Below are 25,677 nucleotides of genomic sequence, written 5' to 3' on the forward strand. Positions count from 1 at the left end.
ACAGAAAGAAGAAAAATGTTCTGCAGACATCCCGACATTTCCATCTTTACTAGAATCGTTCATACTGAAAGCAATACTAAAAGTGTTTTGATCTACTGATCTACTGATTTACCATGTTACAGTAATCCCTTTCCAAGTGTGCAAAACTAAATGAATAAACTAATGATTGCAAAATCATAAATAACTGAACATGAATTAAAATGAATTAAAACATCTTAAAATACAAAAGTAAAAATAAGCGTATATTTGTGAATACAAATCAGAAACAGTTTATTTACAAATATTTAAATGGCAAACGGTGCATGGGCATTGCAATAATAATGTGTGAAGCTAAAGAGTGCTATCAACATTTTTCTCATGAGAAACTTAGTGATAATTTTTTTTGATGAATTGTATTTTTTCTACACGATGAACCACCGTGTCCAGCATGTTCATCATGCTCAGGCATCAAAATATTGATATTTTTGGTCTATATCCAAAAAACTTAAAATCTTACATGCTGAGAAACTCAAAGGAGCTTTTTCAAGCTTATAAAATACCTTTTAATGAACTTAATATGCTATAGAAACACATGACAAATATTTTAATAACATTTTGACTAAAGGCTTTTGTGTTTGTCTCAGAACATTTTGTCACAACTTCAGCCAGAATAATAATAAAAATAAAAAAACATTAAATCATCAGAGAACAGTGCCTTTTGCGACTTTCAGCCAGTGTAAAACATTTTCCATCTTGAAAGCTGCAAGGGGAGAAGAGAAGATGAAAACGACACCTGTTGCACTGCCTGCTTTTAGAAAAAGAGGACAGGAACGCTGTAAGAAGACCTGTGCTCACTACTGCACCATGTACCCGGGGCATAATGAGGACAGCGTGATGCAGTCAGCTGCTACGCTGGGGGCGAGGGAGTCCTGGTGATCGGTGTAGGGCGAGAGCACGGAGCACATACCCCTCTGTCCGGGACGCAAAACAATGACCCCATTTTTATTATGTGAAGAGAAAATGAAGAGAGTGCAAGCTGCTCACATCTGTTGAGTTTGATGGGGTGTTGGTGCTGAAACAGCAATATTTCAATGTGCTTCGTGAACGAGAGACACAGGGGAGAGAGAAATAAGAGGCTTGGAAGAGCCAAAGTGAGAGCAAGTAGAAGGGTGATTGAACAGGTCATTTTAAAACAAAGTAATCAAACCGTCTCTGAAAGATCGAGAAATATATTCTTATTTAGAAAATGTATTCTAATTTGTGTTACAGTAAGAATATGGAGAATGATTGTTCACAGTGGCTTTAAAATTAAATTAATGAGAGAATATTTGTTGACGCTACCTGTGCAACATACACAACAAATCTGCGAAACGAATCCAAAATTATTTTCTAGCTCTTGTTTCCACAAATGATGGTTAGGACTGGGGGCCAACAAAGGAATGAAAACAGAGACAGAGAGACGCAGCAACATCCGAGTGGCCTGATCCAGGAAATATCAGCCGTACTTTTTTGGATGGTCGTGATTATTTCTACATGAAAAGCCCATCTGCTCTTCCCAGAAGACTGTCTCTCGGTGTGCGTCTGCAGCAATAACACTATTCCCAAAGCAGCGGTCGTTAGCTCCACTCAGTGTCACACGTGTACGGCCCGGCGCGGCTCCGTGAAACACCCCGACATATGCATGCATCAGCAGTGGACAGGCACGAACATTATATTTACACATGTTAAAAGTATTATGCAGTAAAAAAAAAAAACTGTGCCAGATGATTTCTTGCAATTTTTAATTTGGCTACATGGTTTTAATGAGAAGCCTGTTGAAAACGAAATCCGCAACTTTACAGGAAGGAGCCAAGTCACAACTCCTGTTTGTTTGTGTTGATTTTTGTTTAATTGAGTTATTGCTGAATGTATATCTTAGTGTGACTAATCACTTCTTATGTTAATTAAAGGTTCAGGTTGAAGTGTGATTATACTTGATTGATGCTAAATAAATCTCATCTAATTATCAGAGACTTTTTATATCCTGTTCATTAACTTTTATCTTTTGACTGCTTCCACATGAAAAGCATTAATATCAGAATCAGTGGAGGGCTCAACAGCTGGTCTGATACCAGCTGACAAAATGCTCAGATGCTGCTTGGATGTTTGCTTTTTTGCTACCATGTTGTGTAATTTATGTCACTTTAATTATTTTTTACATTGATCTGTTGGAGATTCCCAGAAAATGCTTTCTGTCTTTTTGTAAGCTAATAAACAATCACATGACAATAAATTGATCTGATATACTCAGTTGGTGCCACTGGAGTCATGCAACTGTTAAGATTGCATTTAAGTGTAAAGTTGCACATCATTTAATCATGAAATCAGTAACTCTGTGACATTAAGGCTTCTTAATTTAGTGACAGCTGCATCAGAGGCACACGGTTTGATAATAAAATATCACTTGGTTGATCATTTTCAGGTGCCGCTGACTGTACTTCGTTGTGAGATTGATCCATTAGATTCAGAGAGCGTTCACAGAGCGATGGACACGGTATGTATTTCAACAGCTCGTATATTGGATTCTGCCGAGCCACTGAATAATCCAATCACTGTCAATTATTCACAATTTCAGAGCACATTATTCAGTTTCATCTATGAATGATGCATTTCCACGAAACCACTTATCACCATAGTTCTTCCTGATGTAGATATGCGAGTTTCAGTGTTTAAATCCTCTGCATGAATCATAGGTATTAGAGGGAGCCTCTCTGAAATGAAGCAGAGTTATGTGTGATGGATTTAAATCGGATTGCTGAAAGTTTCTGAATACAATATACTAAATCATCAATATGTTTTTATCGGTTCTGTGATTTTTTTGGAACGTGCCACTTTTAGTTAATTGCCCGAATGGTGAAGTCTCACTTTACAAGAATTCAGCTTGTTGATTTTGTCCTGAGTTGTTGTACGCGTTCCACAGCTTTCAGAGATTTCCTCCTGTAATTGATTTGTTCTGCGAACATTAGAGAGCTTGATATTCAAAAGGTGTTGTCCTTCTTATGTGCCCTGGTGGTTATGATCCTCTGCCTGCTGATGCTCTCTCACCAGTGAGGCAGACATAGCAGCACTATCTGCTGCTTGGGTAGCAAAAGCAGGCTTGCTCATGTTTTATTCAAAAGCAAACACTTGAGGCAAGATGCTCCTGGGCTGTAATAGGAGGATACAGCAGTTTGGATTAATCTACACATTTAAGACAATGCATGGCAACAAAGCAAATACGCTATAAAAGCTAGCCTGTTGAAGCATATGAATATATTTTATGACATTTTATATGTCTTCAGATTTGCATCCTGCAGAGTTTGCACTGCAGGATGTTTTCCCAGGAACTAGGGTAACTTTCTAAGGATCCTCTTCAACCCCCATTTTTTTTTTCCAAAGTAGGACCATTAGCCAAATCGGATTACCTGGTAGATTTTTTAGTTGTTGCATTATGTCTGCTCTGTTCTGTTTTCATTTTCGTCTTAGACGGTGTAGAATTGGTGTGGACGGTGATGCTGTCAGCATGACGGATCCTCGGCATCGGTCGGTCTTGCAATGAATCTCAAGAGTGAAGACTGTTTGTGTATGACCAATGCTCACTATCTGGGCAACAGAGACGATACGTCACAGTCACATGTACTGGATGACACCATCAGCTGTTAGCAAGCTAATCCACCTCATTTGCTTTTGCTGCTCCTCTTTAAATCTCTGTCTGCTTGTTTGGTTAGAAACCCAGACAGATCCTTTCCCATTATGGTTGATAGGCGTCTCCCAATTTAAACTTACTGACAATTCAAACCTTCTGTTAACTTTGTAATAGGTAAAGTAAGGTAATGTAATTTTATTTATATACATTTTCAGCAACAAGGCAGTTCAAAGTGATTTACATAAAGGAAATATAACAAAACAACAAACCAAAAGAAAGACAAAAAGGTAAAAGTATAAAACTACATGTTGGTTCCCCATGTTTAATAAGAATAAGAATAAGTAATTCATAATTTATAAAATAGTAGAGGTTTCTCTGGATTCTTGCTATGATAAAACTAAATGTTGGTTCTTCTCCATGTTTGATTCTATAAAACTAGATGGTACGTTCTAAGTTTGCTCTAGATTTGTAAACTAACAGGAGTTGGTCTTGCTCCAATATTAAAAGTTTAATAATAAATGTTGATCTAAGCCAAGTTTCTCTAGATAAACTAATAAGATTTGGATTTTAAGTTTGCTCTAATTCCTGCTCTGGGTTGAGTGAAGTATAAAGCTAAATATTCCTGTCCTGGTTGTATAATTAAGAATAAGCACTGCACAATTTATAAAGTAGAAGGAGTTTTTCTGGATCTTAAGTTTGTTCTAACTAATACTAATTTTCCTGTTGCAAGTGTTGGCCTAAAGTAATAAGTACTCCACAGTTTATAAAAGTAGCTAAATGTTGTTCTCAGGTTTCTAATAGCAACAGGTTTCTTCGTTGCCAAACACAACATTTACATACAGCCATTCATTTTTGTTCTGCATTTTACATTAAATACTATAATCAAATCAGCTTTCTACAAACAACGGTTTACAGTTTTGTTGCTGGAAATCAGTCCTTTTATTTTCCCTCTACTGCTACAATTAGCAGTCACAACGGTCATAGTTAATTTAGCATCTATCACACATTCCAACCAAAACTACTATGAAACAATCTAATATTAATGCAGTCTAGGTCTGATTTCATGTTTTTTTAATCACATTCTGGGCTCTGCTGCTGCAGCGGGAAGTCATGCGTCTCACTAGATCACTGAAGTTGGTTAAAATTAAAAAGAGGTCTGTGACACAGTGGGGAATGCAGGGCCTCTGAATTCAGCTTTGCTTAGTGCCTCTTGCAACCTTGGGTCACCTCTGAATGGTAAACTTGCTTGACCTTTTTCATACTTTCCCCACTGAAGCTTTCAATGAGCAAAACGTGATTAACTCCAGCGGGTCATCGTGTTTCTGGGCAACAGTTCAGGCCCTTATGCGTAAATTAAGAGCCTGTATGTAGTAAACAGGTCACCGTGGAAAAACCACGAGGGGGAATGTTCAAGGCTAAATACTCGAGTCACATAAATTTCTCTACAAGTACACTCAAACTGTCCAGATGGCACTACAGACTTCCCTCTAACTGTTCATAAGATCCAGGCTTTGCTTGTCGAGCATTACGAAGCCATGTGACTCACTCCATCTCCTTCTCCGCGCTTACGTCTGCCCGTCACCGTCTCAGTGTTTCTGTGAAACACGATCCGTTGGTGCGATTGCTCGACATCCTCTGTGTGTGCCTGCACACCTCTGCCAAGCCACCAGACAGCCCGGCTGCAGCCACAGATGGGGGGAGATGGGGCCTCGCCTGTGAGAGAGCGTCACAGAACTTCGCCTCCTCGCTTCAACTCAATCTGTGCCCGTATAACGCCAGCGCGGCCGGGCCCGGAGCCAGATCCGCCCTCGTATCTGCGATTGTCACCTCACAACACCAGCAGCACAGCAACACGATTCGACGTTGTGACACATTTAGGCGGCACTCGGCGTTCTTGCCACCTGTCGGTTTTGCCCTGTTCTGCCTTCGTGTTCTACGTCGCCTCGACGGCGAGGGGCCTTTTAGGCTGATGCAGTTGTGTTTCCTATAACTGCCTTCCCTCCGAGGTGAAATATACCCATCTGTATTAACCACCTGCTGTTGTCACCGAGGGGCAGACTTTGTAACCTTTCACACAGCGGGGCTGGTTCACCAAAAGGTCTGACAGGCTATAGATTATGCACAAACCAGGCAGTTAGAAAGGACAAAGAAATTAGGTGGAGATCGTATCCAGCGGCAGCACAGAAATGCCACACGTTCCCTTGCCCCAAATACATATCTTTGTGTAATAATATCATCAGCTGGGCAATAAAACGTCTAAAAAGATACACCTCATCTTATTTATAAAGGGCACGGTTTACGCAGCAAATCTTTAAAGCCTTACGAACATGCAAAAAAATAATAATTACGCGGTCACAGGCCGCTTGCTATGAGCACATTTATGCTGCCATGATTAAACACTCACCAGCCAGCCAAGACAAAGAGCCGTACCACAGTGCAGAAAGCTATTCATGGTGAGAAAGAGAGCTGCGTCCCGCAGTTTACTACCACTGATGGGGAAGATACAGATAGAAGCTCAGGCAGACCGTAGGCTCTTAATAGCACATCCATAAATTACCACAAGACAAGGACAGTCTCTAAGGAGTCCCAGATGCAGGGTTTCGCTAAAATTACACCTCGTTTATCAACTCCTTCATTTCCAAGCTGTGTGCCTTTCACCAGGAATCCTTCCGCCGTTGCTCTGAATCCTCCTCTTACATCACTTCCCTGGGAGCCCTCGATCTGTACGCTCATGATTGTACTGTACTGTCATGCTGTTTTGCCATCATTACAGTAGATGCTGGCAAAGCTCTGCAATATCTAGAACAGCCTTGTAACATAACCACCATGTTTTTTTTCCCCCTGGATAAATACATTAAAGAGTAAATGTATCATCTGGTTTGTACAACAGTTGCTGTTATTTCATTGTAAAATTATTCTGAATTTCCACTTTTAAAACTGATTGTTGGGCAGGTCATGCTGGTTTTTAGGTGTGGCTGATATTAGTGCAGTGGTGGGAAGTAACGAAGTACAAGTACTTCGTTACTGTACTTAAGTACAGTTTTTGTGTATCTGTACTTTACTTAAGTAGATTTAATAATGGGGACTTTCTACTTTTACTCCACTACATTTTACAGTAAGTATCTGTACTTTCTACTTCACTACATTTCTACAAAACTGTCGCGTTACTCGTTACATCCAAGTCGCGTTGCTCTTTTCTTCCGTTAAAATGTGACGTTCAGGGACTTAAGGTGGCGCCGTAAAATCCGAGCAATAACGTGACTTAGTGTCTGTTGTCACCCATCGGCTCCACCTTTACTCGCGCGCGGAGCTCCAGACATGCGCAGTGGTTTCCTCTGAGCGGGAGGAGATGTCTGTCTATAATATAATAGCGCTGCATAAATTGATATGGCGACATGTAAAATCAGCAGCGCTTCGCTTTCACAGACGGTGGGACTTCGTCCAACTTTTAGCGTCACTTGGAAGGAAAGCTTAAAGAAAGGTAAGATCTGTGCTAGCAAAGCTAGCTGTACTGAGACACATGTTGCATCTGATGAAAAAAAGTTGCCACTCATGCGCTGAATTATTGTGTGGAGGTGTTGACTGAGGTGTCGCATTTATGGGACACCGCTGTGACCAAAGTCTGCAATATAGTGATATGACATTCAGGAACGATCCGATTCTTCTGGACGGATCTTTACTAAGTCCTAAGGACTGAAGCCTCACTGAGAGCCGTTCTTTGTTCTTGTGTACACTGCGGTACACAGTGTGCGGTAGACATTCATTTAATCGCTGAATAAGTAAAAGTTGAACGTTGGACAGTGTTCATAGTTGAACGTTATTTACCGTTAATTGCGATGTTTCAGTTGTGGTTTCTGACATATGCAATATGGGCAACCGCCCAGGGCGTTATTTTTCTAGGGATAGCAGGAGACCTCTGTGGATTGTAGCACAGCGATGAAAGCAAAACAGAAGGAAGTGAGTTTTAATTGATACTGGTTAAATATATTTCAGCTCTAAGTATTTAATATCTAAGTGTTTTTATGGGAATGTGGATCTTTCAGATCAATCTGAAAACCAATTTTGATAGGTAAACAATGTTATTGTGTCATTTAGCGCGGGGCGCTGGTCTTGGTCTCGGGTTCGGTGGTCTTGACTACAACTCTGCTACATGGCTCCTTGGTTGCATGTCCTCCACCCCGCCCGCACCTTCTTTACATCCCCTTTCAGTTGGATTTCTTTCTAAATAAATGTGACTAATGAAGTTCATGCTATGTTAGGACAGGAGACAAAATGTTTCCATCCCTGAAATTATGATTCATAGAATCACATATCTAAGACTAAACTGTTACAGAGAATAAACACAATAAGAACATGTTTAATCTGTGGTAGTGTTAATTAAAATGGCACATTTCTGATGTATTAAAATTAAATGCGATCGGCACACTTTATGATATTAGCGATTAGGTAATGCATTCAGCGAGTACTTTTACTTTTAATACTTAAGTATTTTTAAAAGCCAGAACTTTTTTACTTTTTCTTAAGTAAAATGTTAATGTGGTACTTTGACTTTTACTTAAGTACATTTTTGACTGTGTATTTGTACTTTTACTTAAGTACATTTTTTGAGTACTTTCTCCACCACTGTATTAGTGTATAAAAAGGGGCGTGTGCGGCGGCGCAACCAGAGCGGAAGACGCTCACCGTCAGATCCGTGCAGAGGGAGACTTGACTTGACTGAATGTTTAAAACAAGTAATAAATCAAAGAAAAGAGATGGAACAGCAATCAAAGTTCGCCCCAGCGCCGCGGATCGTGCGCTTTAGGAGCTGGATTGGAGTTTGTACCCAGGAAACGCCGCCAGGTGAAAGAGGAAGCCAATTGGCTATAGGACGCCGACGGTGCGAGAAGACGCCACCGGGGGGACAAGAAAGACATTCCCGGTGAGATCTGGACTTTACGTTTCTTTTTGGGGGGTTTTGGTGGTACCACTCTTTTTTTCTCATTTTTTTAGGGAGGGGGCTTTGACGCTTTGGATTTTTCGTTTTGGATTGGGACTTTGGATTAAATGGAGAAATTCTCCCAGGATATGGAACTCTTTTGTGGACAATATTCGCATTAAAAAGGATAGAGAATATTTGAACATTTAACCAGTAGGGTTTCTTTACTGACATGAACTGGGTGAATTAAATCTAGCCTAACCTTATTTTTGAGGGATTTTTGGTTACTGGTTTATTTATCAAGATAACTATTATTATTTTCTTAGTTTGTGGTTTTTGTAATATATCATTGTTGCTAAAAGTCTACAAAATTTCATACTGAGTGGTTGATTATTTATTTTTGTGTCAATTTAACTGGTGTAACATATTTTACCTGATGCCTGGCGTATCCCTCTTGAGTGTATTTGTGAGTCCCGCTTTAAATAGAAGCTGAATTTTACAGCCTACACAATTAAAGACGATCACTACTGATTTCAGTTAAGTGAGACATCTTTGTTTTCTGTTCAAGAAAGGAAACATTTATTTATTTTCTATCATCCGAGTTCTTCAGATGTCTTCCATCCTTTAGATTTAGTGCATCACAAATTTAATTTATTTATTTTAAAAAAAAATCAACTTGTAAAGTAACTTTTTTCCACTTCATTTTTTTATTCTCTCTTTTTATCTTTTGTATAATTTTCTGTTTGTTTTAAGCTCTGAATCGTCTTACATCACTTCTCTGTAAGCTCTCTAACAATACGTTACCTGACTATTCTTGGATTACACTAAATAGTGACCACTGGTGTCTTTTTGGAAAAGTCAAAATCAGAGCATCTTAGGGTTTTGATTAAATTAGCCAACATTCTGTGGATGTACTCTGGAAAAATGACTTCTAACCTCTAAATCATAAGTTCAGACTTTAGACTGTCAGAATAATTCATTTAGCTTGTCTCCTTGATTTAGGATCGACGTACAATATGTTCGTCGATCCTAAGTCAAGGATCGACGAACTTTAAACGCATTTGTGCTGCAATATATTCAATCTAATAATCAATTTAATTTTTTTGTTTTATTTTATTACTCGTGGGTACCTTCAAAACGGTATCCATAGGTACCTGTTGAAGGTACCAGTAGCATAAAAATCCAATCTTAAATTTAAGTAATTCTTATAGTATTTAGACTTATAGTTACACCAAAAAACTCCTATAACTCCATTGAATCTGGTCTATTCTTGCTTGTCCATGCAAGAATAGACAATGACCGCTGGACATTGTCATCCAATGTCCAGCGGTCATTGGATGACAGGCAGTTACACCCTGGACAGGTCATCCATATATCACAGAGCAACTCGGAGACACACAACAATTGTCCTGAGGACAATTTAGAGCGACCAATTTAGAGCGACCAATTAACCTAACAGTTGTGTTTCCAAACTGTGGGAGGAAGCCGGAGTACCTGGAGAGAACCCACCATGCACAGGGAGAACATGCAAACTCCATAAAGACAGACCCCGGGCCGGGATTCGAACTCAGAACCTTTTGGTTGTAAGGCATTTGTGTGTGCTTGCGCGTATGTGTGTGTGTGTGTGTGTTTACTCACCAGCTACTTTATTAGACAGCTCAGTTCAATTATTTGCTCTTGAGTGCACAGCAAATCAGCCAATCATGAAGCAGCATTTAGATGTCCAGATATGGTGAAAACAGTTTACTGGAGTTGAAACTGAGCATCAGAATGAGGAAGAAGGAGGATTTAAGTAGCTTTGAACGCTGCACGGTTGTTAGCTTTTAGATCAGAAACTGCTGATCTATGGGAGTTTCACACATACTCATATTTCTGGAGAGTGGTTTGAAATGGAGCAACGGGAAGCAGTTGGGTGGACAAAAATATCAAAGGTCAATTTCAAAGGTCAGAGGGAAATCTGCAGACTGCTTTGACGTGACACGTTACAACCGAGGTATGCAGAAGGCCGTCTCTGAGCGCGCAACATGAAGGAAATGGGCAACGACACCACACCAGGCGTTTCTCCTGTCTGCTAAAAGCTGAAAAGTGTTTGCACCACCTCACCAAAATTGGAGGAAAATAGATTGAAAAAACATTGCCGGGTCTGATGAGCCTCAATTTCAGCTGCAACAGTCAGACGGCAGGACCAGAATGTGGAATAAACAACATGAAAGAACGGATTCGGCTCGCCTTGGACGAGCAGTTAAAGCTGCTGCCGTTTGGCGCAGGGGCGTGGCGGATGCTATCGTGTTAAAATATCTGACACCTCGTCGACTCTGTGCCACTTAAAATCAGAAGAGTCTCCATTTCAACCATCCAGTTACCTTGAAACTTGACAGAAACTGTTGGCTACTCACAACGGGAAGCAGACTGCCACAGGCAGGGTTACATCATCATCTTTGGTCTAGAAGCGATCTGAATCCAATTATATTTCTAGGAGGGCCGAAGTGCGTTCCTTTCTTTAAAGGAGCGTATATCTGGAACAGGAGGCGGCTGCAGCTGAAGTGAGGCGAAGCATGCTTTTTGAAGTGAGCGAGAAAGACTTTGTCCTCTGGCTGGCTGAGTCAGGATGATGATGATGATGATGATGTCTCTGCCTTAATGATTTCGAGCATGCATATTTGTGGATATTTACAAATCTCATTTCCAAAAGGACACACCGTCTCCTCCTCACAATGACTTGGAACCACACCGATGTAGAAACTGCGTTACTGCCAAGGATTCGGAGAGCCAATTAGCAGAGATTTCCTCGTATCAGCCTGAATGAGCCAAAAGGAACAGAGCGTAATCAGGCTGTCGCTAGTCATCCCGTCAGGCAGTCCCAAGTGCAACATCTGCAGCACGTCTGCCTCTGACAGGACCACTGCCAAAGTGTAAATTACAGGGGAAGAGAAAGAGATCCTCTAAATTAGATTACTCGGGCACATTTGTGTTCAGGTAAACAGATCCTCCTGTGGAACTGATACTCATTAAGTCCCAGGGTTAAGATCTTGCAAAGGGTAATTGCGAGGGGTATTTAAGTCTAAGTGGGCTGTTATAATATTTCACACTCGCAGCTGAATCCTGCTTTATGTCTTCTCTCTCCAGCCCACAATAGCTGCGAGAATCACCTGATGGAGTCTTTAAAAGGCTGTCTTACAGTAAAAACGGTCAAACTCATCACATATGCCTACCTGGATAGATACATCACTATAGGAGCCTCCAATGACCCCAGAGATGGCGAGAGGGACGTCATCGTGAATGGCGTAGGAACCGTCAGGGCACGTGTACTCGCTGTCATCCACTTTGGTGAGCGAGGCCCTGACAAACTCCAGGGACTGCTCCAGAGCGTAGGTGTCCTTGGAACAGGTGTCCAGTATGTGGGCTCCGAGTCTGATCCCAGGAAGGATCCGCTCGTCCCTGTTGATTTCATCCAAGGCCAGCAGCATCGCCTCCAGTCTCTGGATCCCTCTCTGTGAATTGATCTTCCCACAGTCTTCCAACCCCTCGCCCTTCTGATGCACAGGAAACAAGCCGCCAATCATTAGATCTCCTTCCAGGGTGATCTCCTTCTTGGAGTCCGTGTTATAAGCCACCACAGGCAGGCCGTGTGTCGCCTGGGTAAAGAGGGAAACGCATAGGCAGAGCAGGCTCAGATGGGACAGCCTGAGGGGTCGGGGCACGGGGCGCACCCCCCACGTGGGGGATTTCCCCAATGACATGTCCCTGGAGAAAACAATGACTCTGTCCTGCCTGTGGGGTCTGCTCAGTGGCTGGTCAGAGCTGACGATGGTGCCACCGAAAGGGAAAAAAAAAAAAAATCTCAAAGGCGCAGCAGCACCAGCAAATCTCAAAGCGCTGTTGTTTTTATTCTGACAGAGGCCATGTACAGCATCGCCGCCATCCCTTTCGTCCGTCTCTTCTTCTGAGCGTTTGTAGATTACAGCCTGCAGATCAAACAGAGGGAATTTCAGTCAGAGCTTTGGAGTTGAAGTACAATGATCCCTTTGTCTTACAGACACTGTGTCTGCCAGAGACAGACTCGTTCAGTGGAAACATTTTACAACATCTGCATGAGTAAATCAATATTTCTGTGAATTAGGCAGTTCGGTGTGACAGGAGGAATAAATGAGGGTGTATTTGTAGACTAACACATCACACAATAATCTACTTTAAATAAACACTTTTTTCTCTTTGCAGTCTTGACTCCTAGAAACCCCAAACAAGTTAAACGTTTTTTTTTTTGTTTCGTCTTTTTTACAAAGAAAATATAAGTGTTTTGCACATTAGTATTCAGCCCAGTTTACTCTGATATCTTTTCGTAAAATTCTACAAACATCCTGTAGAAATCACCTTACTAACCTGCAGAGTGCAATTGTGTGATTTTATTTTTCTCTGTATAAATCCAGCTGTTTTGGTGTCAAAGGTTCGTTAGAGGATTTTGGTGAACAAACGGCATCATGAAGGCAAAGGAACACAGCAGGAGACCCAGAGACAACATTGTAGAGAAACTAAAAGAATGGTTTTAGTTTATTGCAACATGCCTGGCATTGAACATTTCACAATTTCTAAAGCTACACAGTAAGAAATTAACAGCAATATTTAGGTTTATTTAGCCTGAGTAAAAAAAAAAAAAATACAAGAGTTCATTTTTCAGTCACATTAAACATGTTATTTACACATTTATAAATGTCATGGTTCCAAACTAAATATTTAATTCACAAACTATTTCGTTTTAAAACTAAATATTTAACTTTTAAATTAAATATTTAGATAAAAATAAGCTAGCTAAATAGTGAGCTAAACATTTATCTTTCAAACTCAATATGTTGTTTACAAAATATTTAGCTCCAAATTAAATATTTATTTTGCTAACAAAATATTTAGCTTCAAACTAAATATTTATTTTCCGAACTAAACATTTACTTTTCCAGCTAAATACTTGGCTTGTTAACTACACACTTAGGTAGCTGTAAATATTTAGTTCATAGCTAAACATTTAGGTCCAAGTTCAAATAAGCGGAAGTGGGATTTCAAAATAAAAGCTGGGTTTCATGGACCTCCATATAAACGCCGCCGCTGGCAGAACTGAATCGCTTCGTCGCTCAAGTATCGTTTGTTTTAACATATTAATCGATTCGTTTCCTCTTGACGTGCCCAACGTGTTGGCTGAAAACATAGGCTGGGCCATTTTAGCAGACGTTTACTATGCTAAAATGATGCTATAGAAACTGTAGTTTCCGTAGCAACAATACTAAGTTTTGAGAGAAGCTTTTTAGAGTTCAATGTTAGCATGCTAAATTAAAACGCAAACATTCTCCGGATGGTTTTCTGGAGTCTCCAGCAAAACCACAGTTAATCTTTGGCCAGTTTAAGAAGAACCTGCGTCGTATTTTAATCGTTGGCTTCTCCTCTCGCTGCTCTATTGTGTCTGTGACCTCATTTCACTTTTCTTTTAAGGAACATGATTGCGCAACTCTTTTATGATCACGTGACTGAACACTCCTGTACTACAACGAGCTGCAGCGGTAACAAAACGTATCCTCAGGGAACATTTTGTCATGTCACATCAACTGTTCACCGCCTTCCACACACAAACACTTCATGCAAAAAAGAGAGAAAAATTAAACGGAGAAAGAGGAAGGTAAATTACTGGAATCAGCTCCAAGCAAAAAAAAAAGGGTTGCTATTTGACTCAATTGATGGGATGTAATCCAAAGAATCTTGGTTAACAGGTTTTTTTTTTTTTTTTAGCACATTAGAGCCTTTTATCTTTTATTAAGGATTTAAATCCGTCTTCAGGTTGGACAGTGCAGCTGTAGGGTTCATAAAAATAAACAAATATGCATGTTTAATCTGCAAAGTCAGTATAAATTAAACTAAAAAAGTGTCAAAACATCTGTGCATCCAAGCTGCTCAGAAACATGACAAACTGCTTGTTACACTTTAATAAGCGATGCCTCGTCTTTACACCGTTCGTTTTGTGAAATGCTCTAAGTGACCTGTAACATTTTAACCAGTAAATAATTTGGTCAAATGAAGCACAAAAAGTAGTTATGGGGTCCTTATTCGGGTTTAAATATTGACATGAATTGAATGCGTATTTTACTATACTAATGGGACAAATACGAACTTTTATGGCACTGAACTGTGCAACAAACTGACCATGTATTTAACGGGAATTAAATGTAAAATATCAAATTAAATTATCTGCAGTAATGTAGTTTTATAGAAGCAACTAATTTCTAACTGAGCTGCTTAAATTATACCTGTTAGCTTATGGTAGCACAAATAAATAAATAAAAAGTTTTAAAGAAATTATTCTATTTCTTAGAATAAACTCTGATCTAAAAAGTTCAACATTTAATTTCGTATCCCATAGATTGCAATAAAACAAATGTAGCTTAATCATGTCTAATATTTGTGCCCAAGAACATCTAGATAAAAACACTTTTCCTGGAGGAAACAAACGCAAACTTTTCTATTTCTCATATCTAGTCTTAAAAATAAGAGAACACGACATTTAAGTAGAACAGACGCATGTGGATCTTTTCAAAGATTACATCTGCAACAGTGGCAAATTAGAAAAAGAATGCATATTTGCCTTCCCCCTAAATGATGGCGAGAAGGATGTCAAGGACATTACATTTGGAGCGTCGCTCTGTTTGTTTCAAATTTAAGGTTTCTGATTGATTCATTGTCAGTTTATATCGCTGTAGTTGAACTTTACAGGCTTTTACACGACTTTACCAAGGTTGCCAAAGGGCATTGCCTACAAAAAAAAGCTCTCGGTTTAGTTTTTTCCTGAAAATCAATAGGATTCATATGAACCAATTCTTAAATAAATGTCTCTCGTTTTGTTGATCTCCATAATTTCAACTGAGTCCTTGCCTCTGAGCCTCTTTCGGAGAGTGTTTTAGTTGTAAATCCTGCCTGTGATTGACACCCAGATGTAAAACGAAGACTACATGTGAACAGCAGCTATAAATAGCCAGAGTTTTGCATTGCAGTCGTGCATAATGAAAGGTGTTCTGCTGATGATGGAGAGAAAAACCCCAATTATCTATATGTGAGCTGATGCTGAAGGAGACTTCCATCTGAGCGAGTTGCGACAGGGCTTTCGTATGAGCTCCCACTTAAGAATGCACATTTGTGCCTTCATGAACCCACCAGAAAGAAAGCACACACGTGCGCGCACGCACACACACACACTCACACTGTGTACATAGTTTTAGTTGTAAATTGGGGATTTATGCTGCTAGTCCCCGGTGTCAGTCGCCTCGATTCTCAGAGGCTTAATTAGACAGAGTGTTAAGAAGTTTATCTGAGTAAATTATCAAGCCAGAACGGTCTGTCTCGTATCCTTTTTACCCCAACGAGGCAAAGAGGTTGGCAAGTGGTAATTAACTGTATCGATGGGCGATCATGAAACCAGAGCAGAGCGATAATAATGCCTGTATTTCTCTCTCTTTTTCCGTTTAAAAAAATATAAACTTACCTATTACAACAACATAAAACACTCAGCAGGAGTCAGAGTGCAAAGCACATTCTTTGGGATTTCTCTGTCTTTCTCTCTCACCTCGCCAGCCCCCTCTTTTTTCTTTTTTTTTTGCACTGTTGTTTCCATGGAAACATGCCAGGAGATGGAGGGGATGAAGAGAAAGTGGAAGACAGACCAGGACAAGTGGGCCAGCCCGATCATGCATGGTCCACGGTCTTGTGGGAGAGCTGGGAACCCTGACCAGAGCGAGGAGACTCCTGCCAAGACGTTTTTTGCTTCCTAAAAAGCCGGCACACCTCAAGCGTGAACAGCTGAAAAATACAAGCCTCTGCTTAGAAACGTTTAGATATTAAATTGCAACGTAAATGTGGCCGCTTCGCTTGTCCTCGTTGTTCAAACAATGACGGGAAAAAAAAAAACAAAAAAACTTCTTTGTGTAAATAGGAAGATGTTGCATGACGCATTTCTTGTCTGAGGTATTTAACATTAGAAGATTGTTTATTCGCTCTGCTCAAAATAACAGGCTTTCCCGGTTGCTCTCTCAGCCGCCGTTCAACAAGTGAAACTCCTCCTCAATAGCCCCCCACGTTCATATGAGGTTTAGTCACACCTATGGCTTGGCGTTATAAATAAACACTGACAACAATTTAACATGACTACAAAACCAGTTTAATGCTGCGGGGCTGTGTTTCCTCACAGAACGGCTCGACAGCGTATGAAACCGCACGAGACGAGTCATAAAATCCCAAAGTGGGAGCTGCAGCAAAAGCAGGAGCTTTAAACAAAACAAAACTCATATTGGCAATAACACCTTCATCCTGCAAGTGGATTCATTTTCTATATTGTCTTTGTCCGCTGCTCTTCTTTAATGTCAGCAGTGACGGATTCAAACCAGGAAATATATCTGTGACTTTGTTTTGGTTTTGGTTTTTTTACGTGTTTGAATTTTTTAGAGGACAGCTGAGCTAAAATCTGAAAACACAGAATCCTCCAAACATGTTAAACTTTAAACAATTGTGCTTCACTCTATCACATAAAATCCAAATAAGACGCAATGAAGTCTATGGCTGTGACAAAAGGTGGTGACTGAGTAGCAAAGCGCTGTATGCATCGACATGTTAACCCTCAATGGAAAAGACAGACATCTGGAGACGTTGCCTGACTTAGACGACACGATAAGAATTTAAATCTCCCCTCTGTAGGTTTTCTTTTTATCCAGTACCTGTTGGGTATTGTTTCTAGCCCATTTTTGATCACTCAGCCAGTGTGTGTGTGTGTGTGTGTGTGCGTGTGCGTGCGCGTGTAGAAATCACAGCTGCGAACAGCAATATTTACACTCGACAAATCCCACCCAGGATTTTGGTGTGCACGCTCAAACTTTAAAGAAAAACAATGGCTCTTATTCTTTTTCTTTCTCGTCTTATCAAGTCATCTCCATATCCCTTTTAACCAGATGGCCTTTTTTTTAATTCAAGAGAGAGTAAATCCTGCCAGCATTTTTACACACTTCAAACTAGACTGTGTGAGGGAATTGGGAGGGATGGGGGTGGGGGGGTAAAATTACAAGAAAAGATGGCAGATGTGAGAGGAACGGGGAGGAGGAGGTGGAGGCTGCATGACGGTGTGGGCAGCAGCGAAACAGAAATAAGGGTAAGGTTTGAGAAGGATGCTGATTTTTTTATGACACTCATTTTCCGTTAGGAGTGGAAGTGCAGCATTAATATGGTAATAACCCCCCAGGCGACAGAAAGTGTTGAAGAGTGGAGGTCATCCGGTGTGTGTGTGTGTGTGTGTGCAGCCGTAAGCCTGGATGAGCAGGTTGGAGATCCCAGGTGAAATGAGTTGGAGCGTCGCTGAGAGGAAGCAAAGGTAATGGAAGTCAGGCTTCCCTAAAATCACATTTCCAAGCTGACAAAGAGAAGGGGTCCTTGGTGGTGGGGGTGGGAATGCTCCGAAGATCATAGTTTGTAAAAAGGAAGGGAGGCACAAAAAGTACACATGCGCTATGCGCGCGCGTTTCCCCGCACAAACAATAAATTAAACTCAAGTTGGAAGCACCTGTGGAGAATTAAACTTGGTAATGACCTTTGAATATTTAAATTGGTTTCATTTTCATCAGGATGTTTTTGTTCTCCACCCGAAATCTCCCCTGGTGGCATCAAATGAAACCACCCAAATCAGAGATTTGTTTGTGGAAACTGAGCCGTTTACACACCGCTCCACCAAAAGCTTCTCACAACACACATTTATGCTTTTTGCAGTTTATAAAATATCACTTGCAGAAAATGTTTCAGACAGAGCATACTTTCAAGCAAATTTGCTAATGGAGTAAATGTTGATCCATTTAAAGGCCACTAGAGCACTTTTCTTTTTTTTTTTTTACCAGTCTGTACTGGTAGCATTTTCCAAAGTTACAGCTTTTCTGAGGAACAACTTTAAAAGAAAACAGTTGTGTGTAGGCCTACGGGATTTGCTACTAGATTCTCACTTCCAGGACGTTCTTGGCTTTCTCCTCTTGACTTGGATTGTTTCAGGTGGATTTAGAAGTTGTGAACGATGACGACAATTTTCTAGACTTGCAGTCCGCCTGGCTTTTTAGCAAAGGCAGCGGTGGAAGTGAACGAAGCAGTTCAGTGCACGTTGTGCCACACTTCCAAACATTGAATTAACATCAACAGCCGCCTTGTTTGGATCACTACTTCTCTCTTTGCAGTGGAGAACAGCTGGTTACAGTGCAGGCAGTCTCTGGTAAGCTTCTTAACATTTAATTGGTGCATTATATCCTTCACGGGCAAATGTTAGCGATTGGGTAAAATTTATAACCTCAACAGACTCCACACCCCAGTAGCCAACTGTTTCTCAACAGCAGAGACTCCAGACCCTCTGAATGAAGCAAAAGTGTAGAACAAGGGCCTGGTTTACACCAGGCAGTGGTGAGTTTTGCATGTGAAAAGACTGAAAACATTGCAAAGGTGAGCAAATATCACATTTTTTTATTTTTTTATCTTTCTTTCAAACATGTTGCACATTTTTGGGGTGCTGTGATGACGCAGGGGTTAAGCACAACCCACGTAAGAAGGCCTTAGTCCTCAACACGGCGGTCGCAGGTTCGATTCCTGGCCTGGTGACCTTTGCTGCATGTCCTCTCTCTCTCTCACCACCCTACTTTTCTGTCATTAGCACTTTAAAATAAAGGCCACTAGAGCCAAAACAAAAAGCATGTTGCACTTTTTTTTTTAAAGCTTTTGGTGTTATGTTTCCAAAGATGGATTCAAATCACAAAAAGTGCCAATGAGAATTGGGAGTTATACTAAGCAGGTGCATATGTAAGTCTGTCCAACATCCCACTAAATCACTATTTTTATTGGAATAGAAAAACTCTCGTGGCACAAGCTAACATCGCTAAGCATGTAATGACTGTTTGGCATAATAGTTGCTCTAATTTCTCTGGTCGGACAAGTGAATGTAATTTCTGGTCATTTTATGCTTTCAGCACATTCATAATTGGCAGGTTGTAAAAGGCTGGAGCGTAGCCATAAAGAAACATAATGTCGTAATTGTCAAAATTGCATCTTGAGGTTTGATGTGACCACAGACAGGAACTGCACAAAAAATATGGAAATGTGTTTTTTGGTCAACTAGCAATGCCTCTAGGCAAATCTGGAAACAGGTTTTTTTAGGAGCAGTAAGAAACGTTACAAAAAATGACATCAAAAATACATTCCTTCATTTTTAATTTTTTATGCTAAGTTTAGTTACTTGCTGTTCTGAGCACAGCACATTTTTTCACTCAACTTCACTTTTTATCTTCTTAACTCCACTCATGCACAGGAAGATTATTTAAACTTCATGCAGAAAAACGATTATTAAAACTCAGAACCTTCTTGCTGCCAGGCAACCGTGCTACCAACTATTACATTGCAACTCCTTAGTAAGATTATTAATTGATTGCCTAAATATGTTTGTTCAAAGACTGATTATCAAATCCAGATGAAATAATGTATAGCACCTAAACACAGCACCTGGTAAGGATGTGAGAAACAAGACTTTCTTCACGACTTTTTTCATAATTCTAAACTGAAAAAAATGCAGAAAAATCTAATCTTTGACTCACTTTTAAAAAAAAATCTCGCATTGTATAAATTACACGTATTTCGAGGCACTTTGACAATTGGGAAGGTTGTGGATCAATACTGGAAGTGAACCACTCTACCGGGAGCAGACATGTTAACACGTCATTTTAAGACTAAAATGTATCCATGTTATTTCTAAACCTTGTTCATGGTGGCGTGTTGCTGCTGTCAACAAGTAAGAGGTGGGGGCCCTTTGTAACCATTTGGTATTGCATACTTTTGGGCTCCAGTGACACACAAACAAAATCGCATCCATTTCTCCATTTAACTTTTACGAATCAACAAAAAATTTCTCTGAGAAATCTGGAGCATACTTAAGCAACCAGATATTTATATCTAGGTGTAATAAGGGACAATAGGCAGACTCAGCGATAGGCAGAGCTACATCATTAACATGACGAAACGTCTTCTACAAACACAAACACTGACCTTTTCCTGTGAGGCCATTTAGGCATCTCGCAATTAGAGAATGAGGTGGAAGTTAAAGGTTAAACTTGAACTTGATGGATATTTTTGAGATATTCTTGCAAAACGATCAAACTGTAATAAACAAATTACTGGCTGAATAAAACATTATATATAAAAATGATGACTTCAAAGGATTGAATTTACTCTGATCCTTAATTACTCAGAAATATGAGCGTATTTTTAATGCCTTGTAAAAACTAGGCAATAATAAACGTGACATTTATTATTTCATTTACATTTATATTTCAATACTAAACCAATTAGTCCATCATCATTATGCTGCACTCTTACACCATTAGTAAATTTGAACTCTCATATATGGAGTCGAGCATCTGATTGGCTAAATGTCACAAAGAGTCAAATTCAGACCAATCAAATTCACTTGGGCAGTTCCACAGTGACACTATGTGCTGCAGCATGCATGTATGAAATTGACGCTTTTATACATAAAATGCATGTATTCACTAATGTATATTTTTAGAATCTTAATTATTTCATAATTAATGAATTTTTTTATTGAACATTGTCTTAGACCTCTGGATTCTTGTGGATGATAGTTTGTCTTTACATTCGATTAGTGCGTCTATTTCAACTCCTCCAGAGAAATGATTCTCCCCATTCAGGATGTGGCAGCATATACTGATAAAACTACCCATTATCAAACCACTAAAATATTAAAATGTTTAAAAAATAATACAAGAATTTGTTGAGAACTTCTTAACATTGAATACCTCTTCACATTGATTTAATTTGGCAGTGTACAGATAAAAACTGCTCCGATTTGAATGATAAAATATTTTAGCACACAGCTGTTATCATCTGTGTGTCCCTGCAGAGTCCAGAGGATCACATAGCAACTTATAGCGGGCCAGTTTTGGCCCGCGGGCCTTCAGTTTGACACATCTGATCAAAAGGTACAGCAAATTTTATGCTGTGCCACCATCTTTACGTTTACATCCTTCTGTCCTCGCAGGTTACTGGCTGAGCTCCGCCTCTGCCTCCTTTCTTCTCGCATCACCTGCTGAGGGGAATCCCTTCTTTGGGTTCTCACGTTGCCATTTCACTCATTAAACAGCCATTCACTCCCTTTCTTGTCTGAACACTCATTACTGCGAGCCCAGTGATTGCCCTGAATGTGGCGCAAAAGTGAAACTCCTTTGTTTGAGAAGGTTTCGTTGCAGCTTCCACCATCACAAAAAACAAAAAAGGAAGAAAAACGGCCGGAAAAAGTAGGAGGCTTTTAAGCAAGTCATTAGAAGTGCTCCAGTGTGACCAGAATACTTAATGATTTGAAGTTAAATTAGTTTACACATTAAAAAACATGAGATCATTTGGCTTTTCCGTGACAAAACTTTGCCATTTATATAACCATAAATCTGTGTGCCAGGACGGGAATTGCAGCTCGGACGAAGCCGCTTCATCTTTTTCTAATTTAGGTCTCGTATGTGTAAAATGAGTTTCATTCTCTGCATAATGAGAGATATTTTTACAAGATCCCGCAGCCACACGGTATCCCCCTCGTCTCTATTTCAGTCGGTCGTTTTGTCCCTTTTAGCTGCTTTCATTTCGATTTAGCTCTTCCCTGCAGTAAATAATGTATCTGGGAAGCTGTTCCTCAGGATCGTTCCTGAATAGATTTAAAACATATTTTAAGTACAGGTTGTCCTACTGGAGACTACAGTAAAGTTATGTTGATCAAAATCATAACAAATATTTAAAAAGCAGCAAATCACAGAGTTTTAGCTATGAATTATTTGGTGAGCGGGTGTATTGTCAGCATCTGAAACAGTCTACGGTTTGAAAACAAAGCATACAACTTTCAATCTCTCATCATATTTCTTTTTTTTTTTGTGTTTTTTTGCTAATAATACCATCGAATCCTAACTGATGCATTGTAGCCGTGTAATTTCTGCTGAGCCAAAGGCTGGTCAAACTGGTGAATAACTAAATAAATTATGAATCCTAGATAAAAATCACAAATACTAATGCTTGTACAGTGCAGCAAAACGTTTTACATGTGTCCCACATCACTGAGAGAAATGAAGGATACACATAAACAGTTATAGTCCACAAATATCACAAAATGAAAAGAGACACTCCTTATTCCTCATTGCCTCAGTTAAGGTTTCCTTTACATTTTAATGATAAATTCTGGTATAAGAAGAAAACTGCTGTCAGTTCTCAGACCAGCAAATGCAGCCACAACATTAAAACGACGACGCACTCCGTTCCAAAACTAATATTTGAAGCACATTTTATTTTAAATATGTTTTTTTTTTTGTTTGTTTATTTGCTGGAGATTTGGGCTTTTACAAAAAGTAGCTGCAGTTATGTAGAGTTGGGGTTAATCAAAAATCGCCCCAGAGGGAGAAACCTGCAGGTCCAAAGTCGACCCAGTGTAACAATAATTTCTGTAGATTGAATGATTCGATTTATTTGACTTGTTGGATTTTGCTTGTAACTCTGGAACGCATGCAATGCTCCTCCTACTTTTAAAACTATTACTCTCATGATTCATGATCAGCATCGATAATTAGCAACACAAGTGTCCATCCAGTTACCAGTCATTTTAAAGCAGCTGAACTGTTTCCGTCACGTTGTTGTATGATTTGGTAGGTCGCGTTCTCTTTGTTCCTGTCTTTCCTCATTGCAGGTATCTTATGAGGAATAAATTACACATCCAGGTTTTTATGAACATCCAAAGAAATTCAGAACCCCTGAACTGTTCTCCATCAAAACAGTGATCCCTTTTCAGCTGAAGCTGAGCGAGCCAGCAACAGTTGGTTTTTACTCACAATGTAAATTATTAGTGCAGCTTACTTAAGACTCACATTACTAATTAATGGTGAGCGTTTCTGTGCTTTCACCTGAATAAGTCCGTGATCGAATGTTCCCTGCTTGAGCAGCACGAGGTACAATGCTGCTTTAGTCCGATGCATCACTCTTCTGGCTTCGTTAAGTTATTTCCAGTGGAAAAAAAAAAAGCGTAGAGCATTTGTCCGAAGGAGCTCTGCATGGATTTTTTATTTTATTTTTTTAAAGCGTAAAAATAACAGGAATTATAAAGACAGTGTAGCCATTTCCACTCGTGAGGATGCGTTAAAAATAAAGCCAACATGTATTTTCAGCTATTGGTTGCCATGGCACAGCCGCAATCAGGCTGATTGGAGCAGCTGTGTCTTTTAGCCGTACTGTTGGAGAAACACTGCAAATTTTAAAATAAAAATAAACGCTTTAGGTTCGCAGCGCACGCGAGGCTTCGTGTGGACAAAAAACAAAAAGTGCATCGCCTCACACATCAGTGTGTGAGTGTATTTGTTCAGCCGTACGTAAGACTAACCTATTAAGCTGTCAGGTTTGATGGGAGCAGAGCTGGTCTTCATGCAGAGTGGCAGGTGGCTAATACAGCCTCCATGTAAAAGCTTTGAATGATGTTAACAAGACTCATGCTTTAACTCGCAGCCGAGAGAGCAGAAAGGTCAAGTTTCGTTTCTGCTGCAATGCTGAATATTTGTTTCTGTTTGAGTGGACCTGAGTGTATTTCTAAAGTGTGCAACGTTTTTTTTTTGTTTGTTTTTTTTTACAAGTGTGAGGAACTTTTAAACTTCTTTTGAGAAAAAATAGATAAAGGGTGGCGTTCAAGTCTTCTGCATCTTTTGGTAAGATGCAGAAAACTTTGTTGCCACCTCTGGAAAAGATGTTAAAAATCTATTTAAAACGTATTTTTAGCATAATCGCACAATGAATCATTTTGATTAAGAAATTGTTTTGGATTATTAGATTTATTTAGCTGAGAAAATTCAGTGCTAAGATGTAATCATACAATCCTAGCACTCGTTAATTCCTAAACGCAACTGAAGTGTTTTCTTTTTGTACTTTCATTTTTGATCAGTTTCTAAGAACTTCTTATTAATGATCCATTACTTTCAGTTACACAGATATATAAAGATGACAAGTCAATTCTTCCCGGCCTCTGGCCTGTGTTGGATGTGGACAGATATTCATTTATCTTTCCAAAATGCACATTGGAGAAGATGATAAGATATGTAAACAAATTTCACTGTTGGAGAACTGTAGAAAAGACTATTAGACTATACATGTGCCCCATATATGGGAATGACGACTGAATTTATTTATTTATTTTTCTGTTCTACCGTCACAAACATCAACATGTTTGTGGTGTGGGCTTAATAAACTCTAATGGGATTTCAACTGGGACATTGTGTTTCAGTCAAATGAGGCTAATTTTAAGCTTTTTGATATTAAAACCTTCATATTGCTCTAGCTTTTCTTGTTCAAATACCTCAATTTAAATAATAATAATAATAATAATAATAATAATAATAATAATAAAAATCTGCTGGCTTCTCCCAGAAACAAGATATGAGTTGTCTTTTGAACTTCATGCTGGACACTGGCATCTGGCCAGTTTTACATAAAAATGATTCAGCAAATACAAAATCAACCTCCTCTTTCATAGGCGTTTTGGTCCACAGACCTAAATCCTATGAGAACCTGCTGGGTGAGCTGAGAAGAAGACGACAGAAAGAAAGAAGCAGAGGGTCAAGATCCCTCTTTTAACTTTGTTAGGAGTTAAAGAAGACTAAGTTCATGTCTGATTGGTAGAAGGGGTTGTATAATGTCCTGACAGCATCAACAAGTGATTACTACGTCCTAACATCAGGTTTTCTTCACCATGAGATTATGCTGCTTCTATAAAAAAAAAAAAAAATCCTTAAAGCGTTTTACCCATTTTTACAAGTTGTGCCAAAAAAAAAAAACAAAAAAAACAAACAAAAAAAATGGCGCCATATCAGTAAATGACTCAGTTTAGAAGATGATGGAGTGGATAACTTCCGCATTGCTTCCAAGTTCTGCCACTATGTCCGTTTCCTCTGGAAGAGGGAACCCTCTGACTGTCAAACTATAGCGATGAAAGGTCAAACTAACCGCAGGTGAGACCGATCTGTTTAGGGACTCCAGATGAGACCCCCAC

General features: G+C 39.6%; 1 protein-coding gene across 1 annotated transcript in view; it reads right to left on the reverse strand.

Moving 5' to 3' along the window:
- Nucleotides 1-25,677, reverse strand: part of grm2a (glutamate receptor, metabotropic 2a) — a 48,165-nt gene that overhangs the window by 20,495 nt on the left and 1,993 nt on the right. The window contains exon 2 of the mRNA XM_008409855.2: nucleotides 11,774-12,526. Within this exon, the coding sequence (XP_008408077.1) occupies nucleotides 11,774-12,301 (528 nt within the window). The 5' untranslated portion in view covers nucleotides 12,302-12,526. The remainder of the gene's footprint in view (nucleotides 1-11,773; nucleotides 12,527-25,677) is intronic.

Source organism: Poecilia reticulata, linkage group LG5 (assembly GCF_000633615.1).
Source record: "Poecilia reticulata strain Guanapo linkage group LG5, Guppy_female_1.0+MT, whole genome shotgun sequence".
NCBI classification, from domain to species: domain Eukaryota; kingdom Metazoa; phylum Chordata; class Actinopteri; order Cyprinodontiformes; family Poeciliidae; genus Poecilia; species Poecilia reticulata.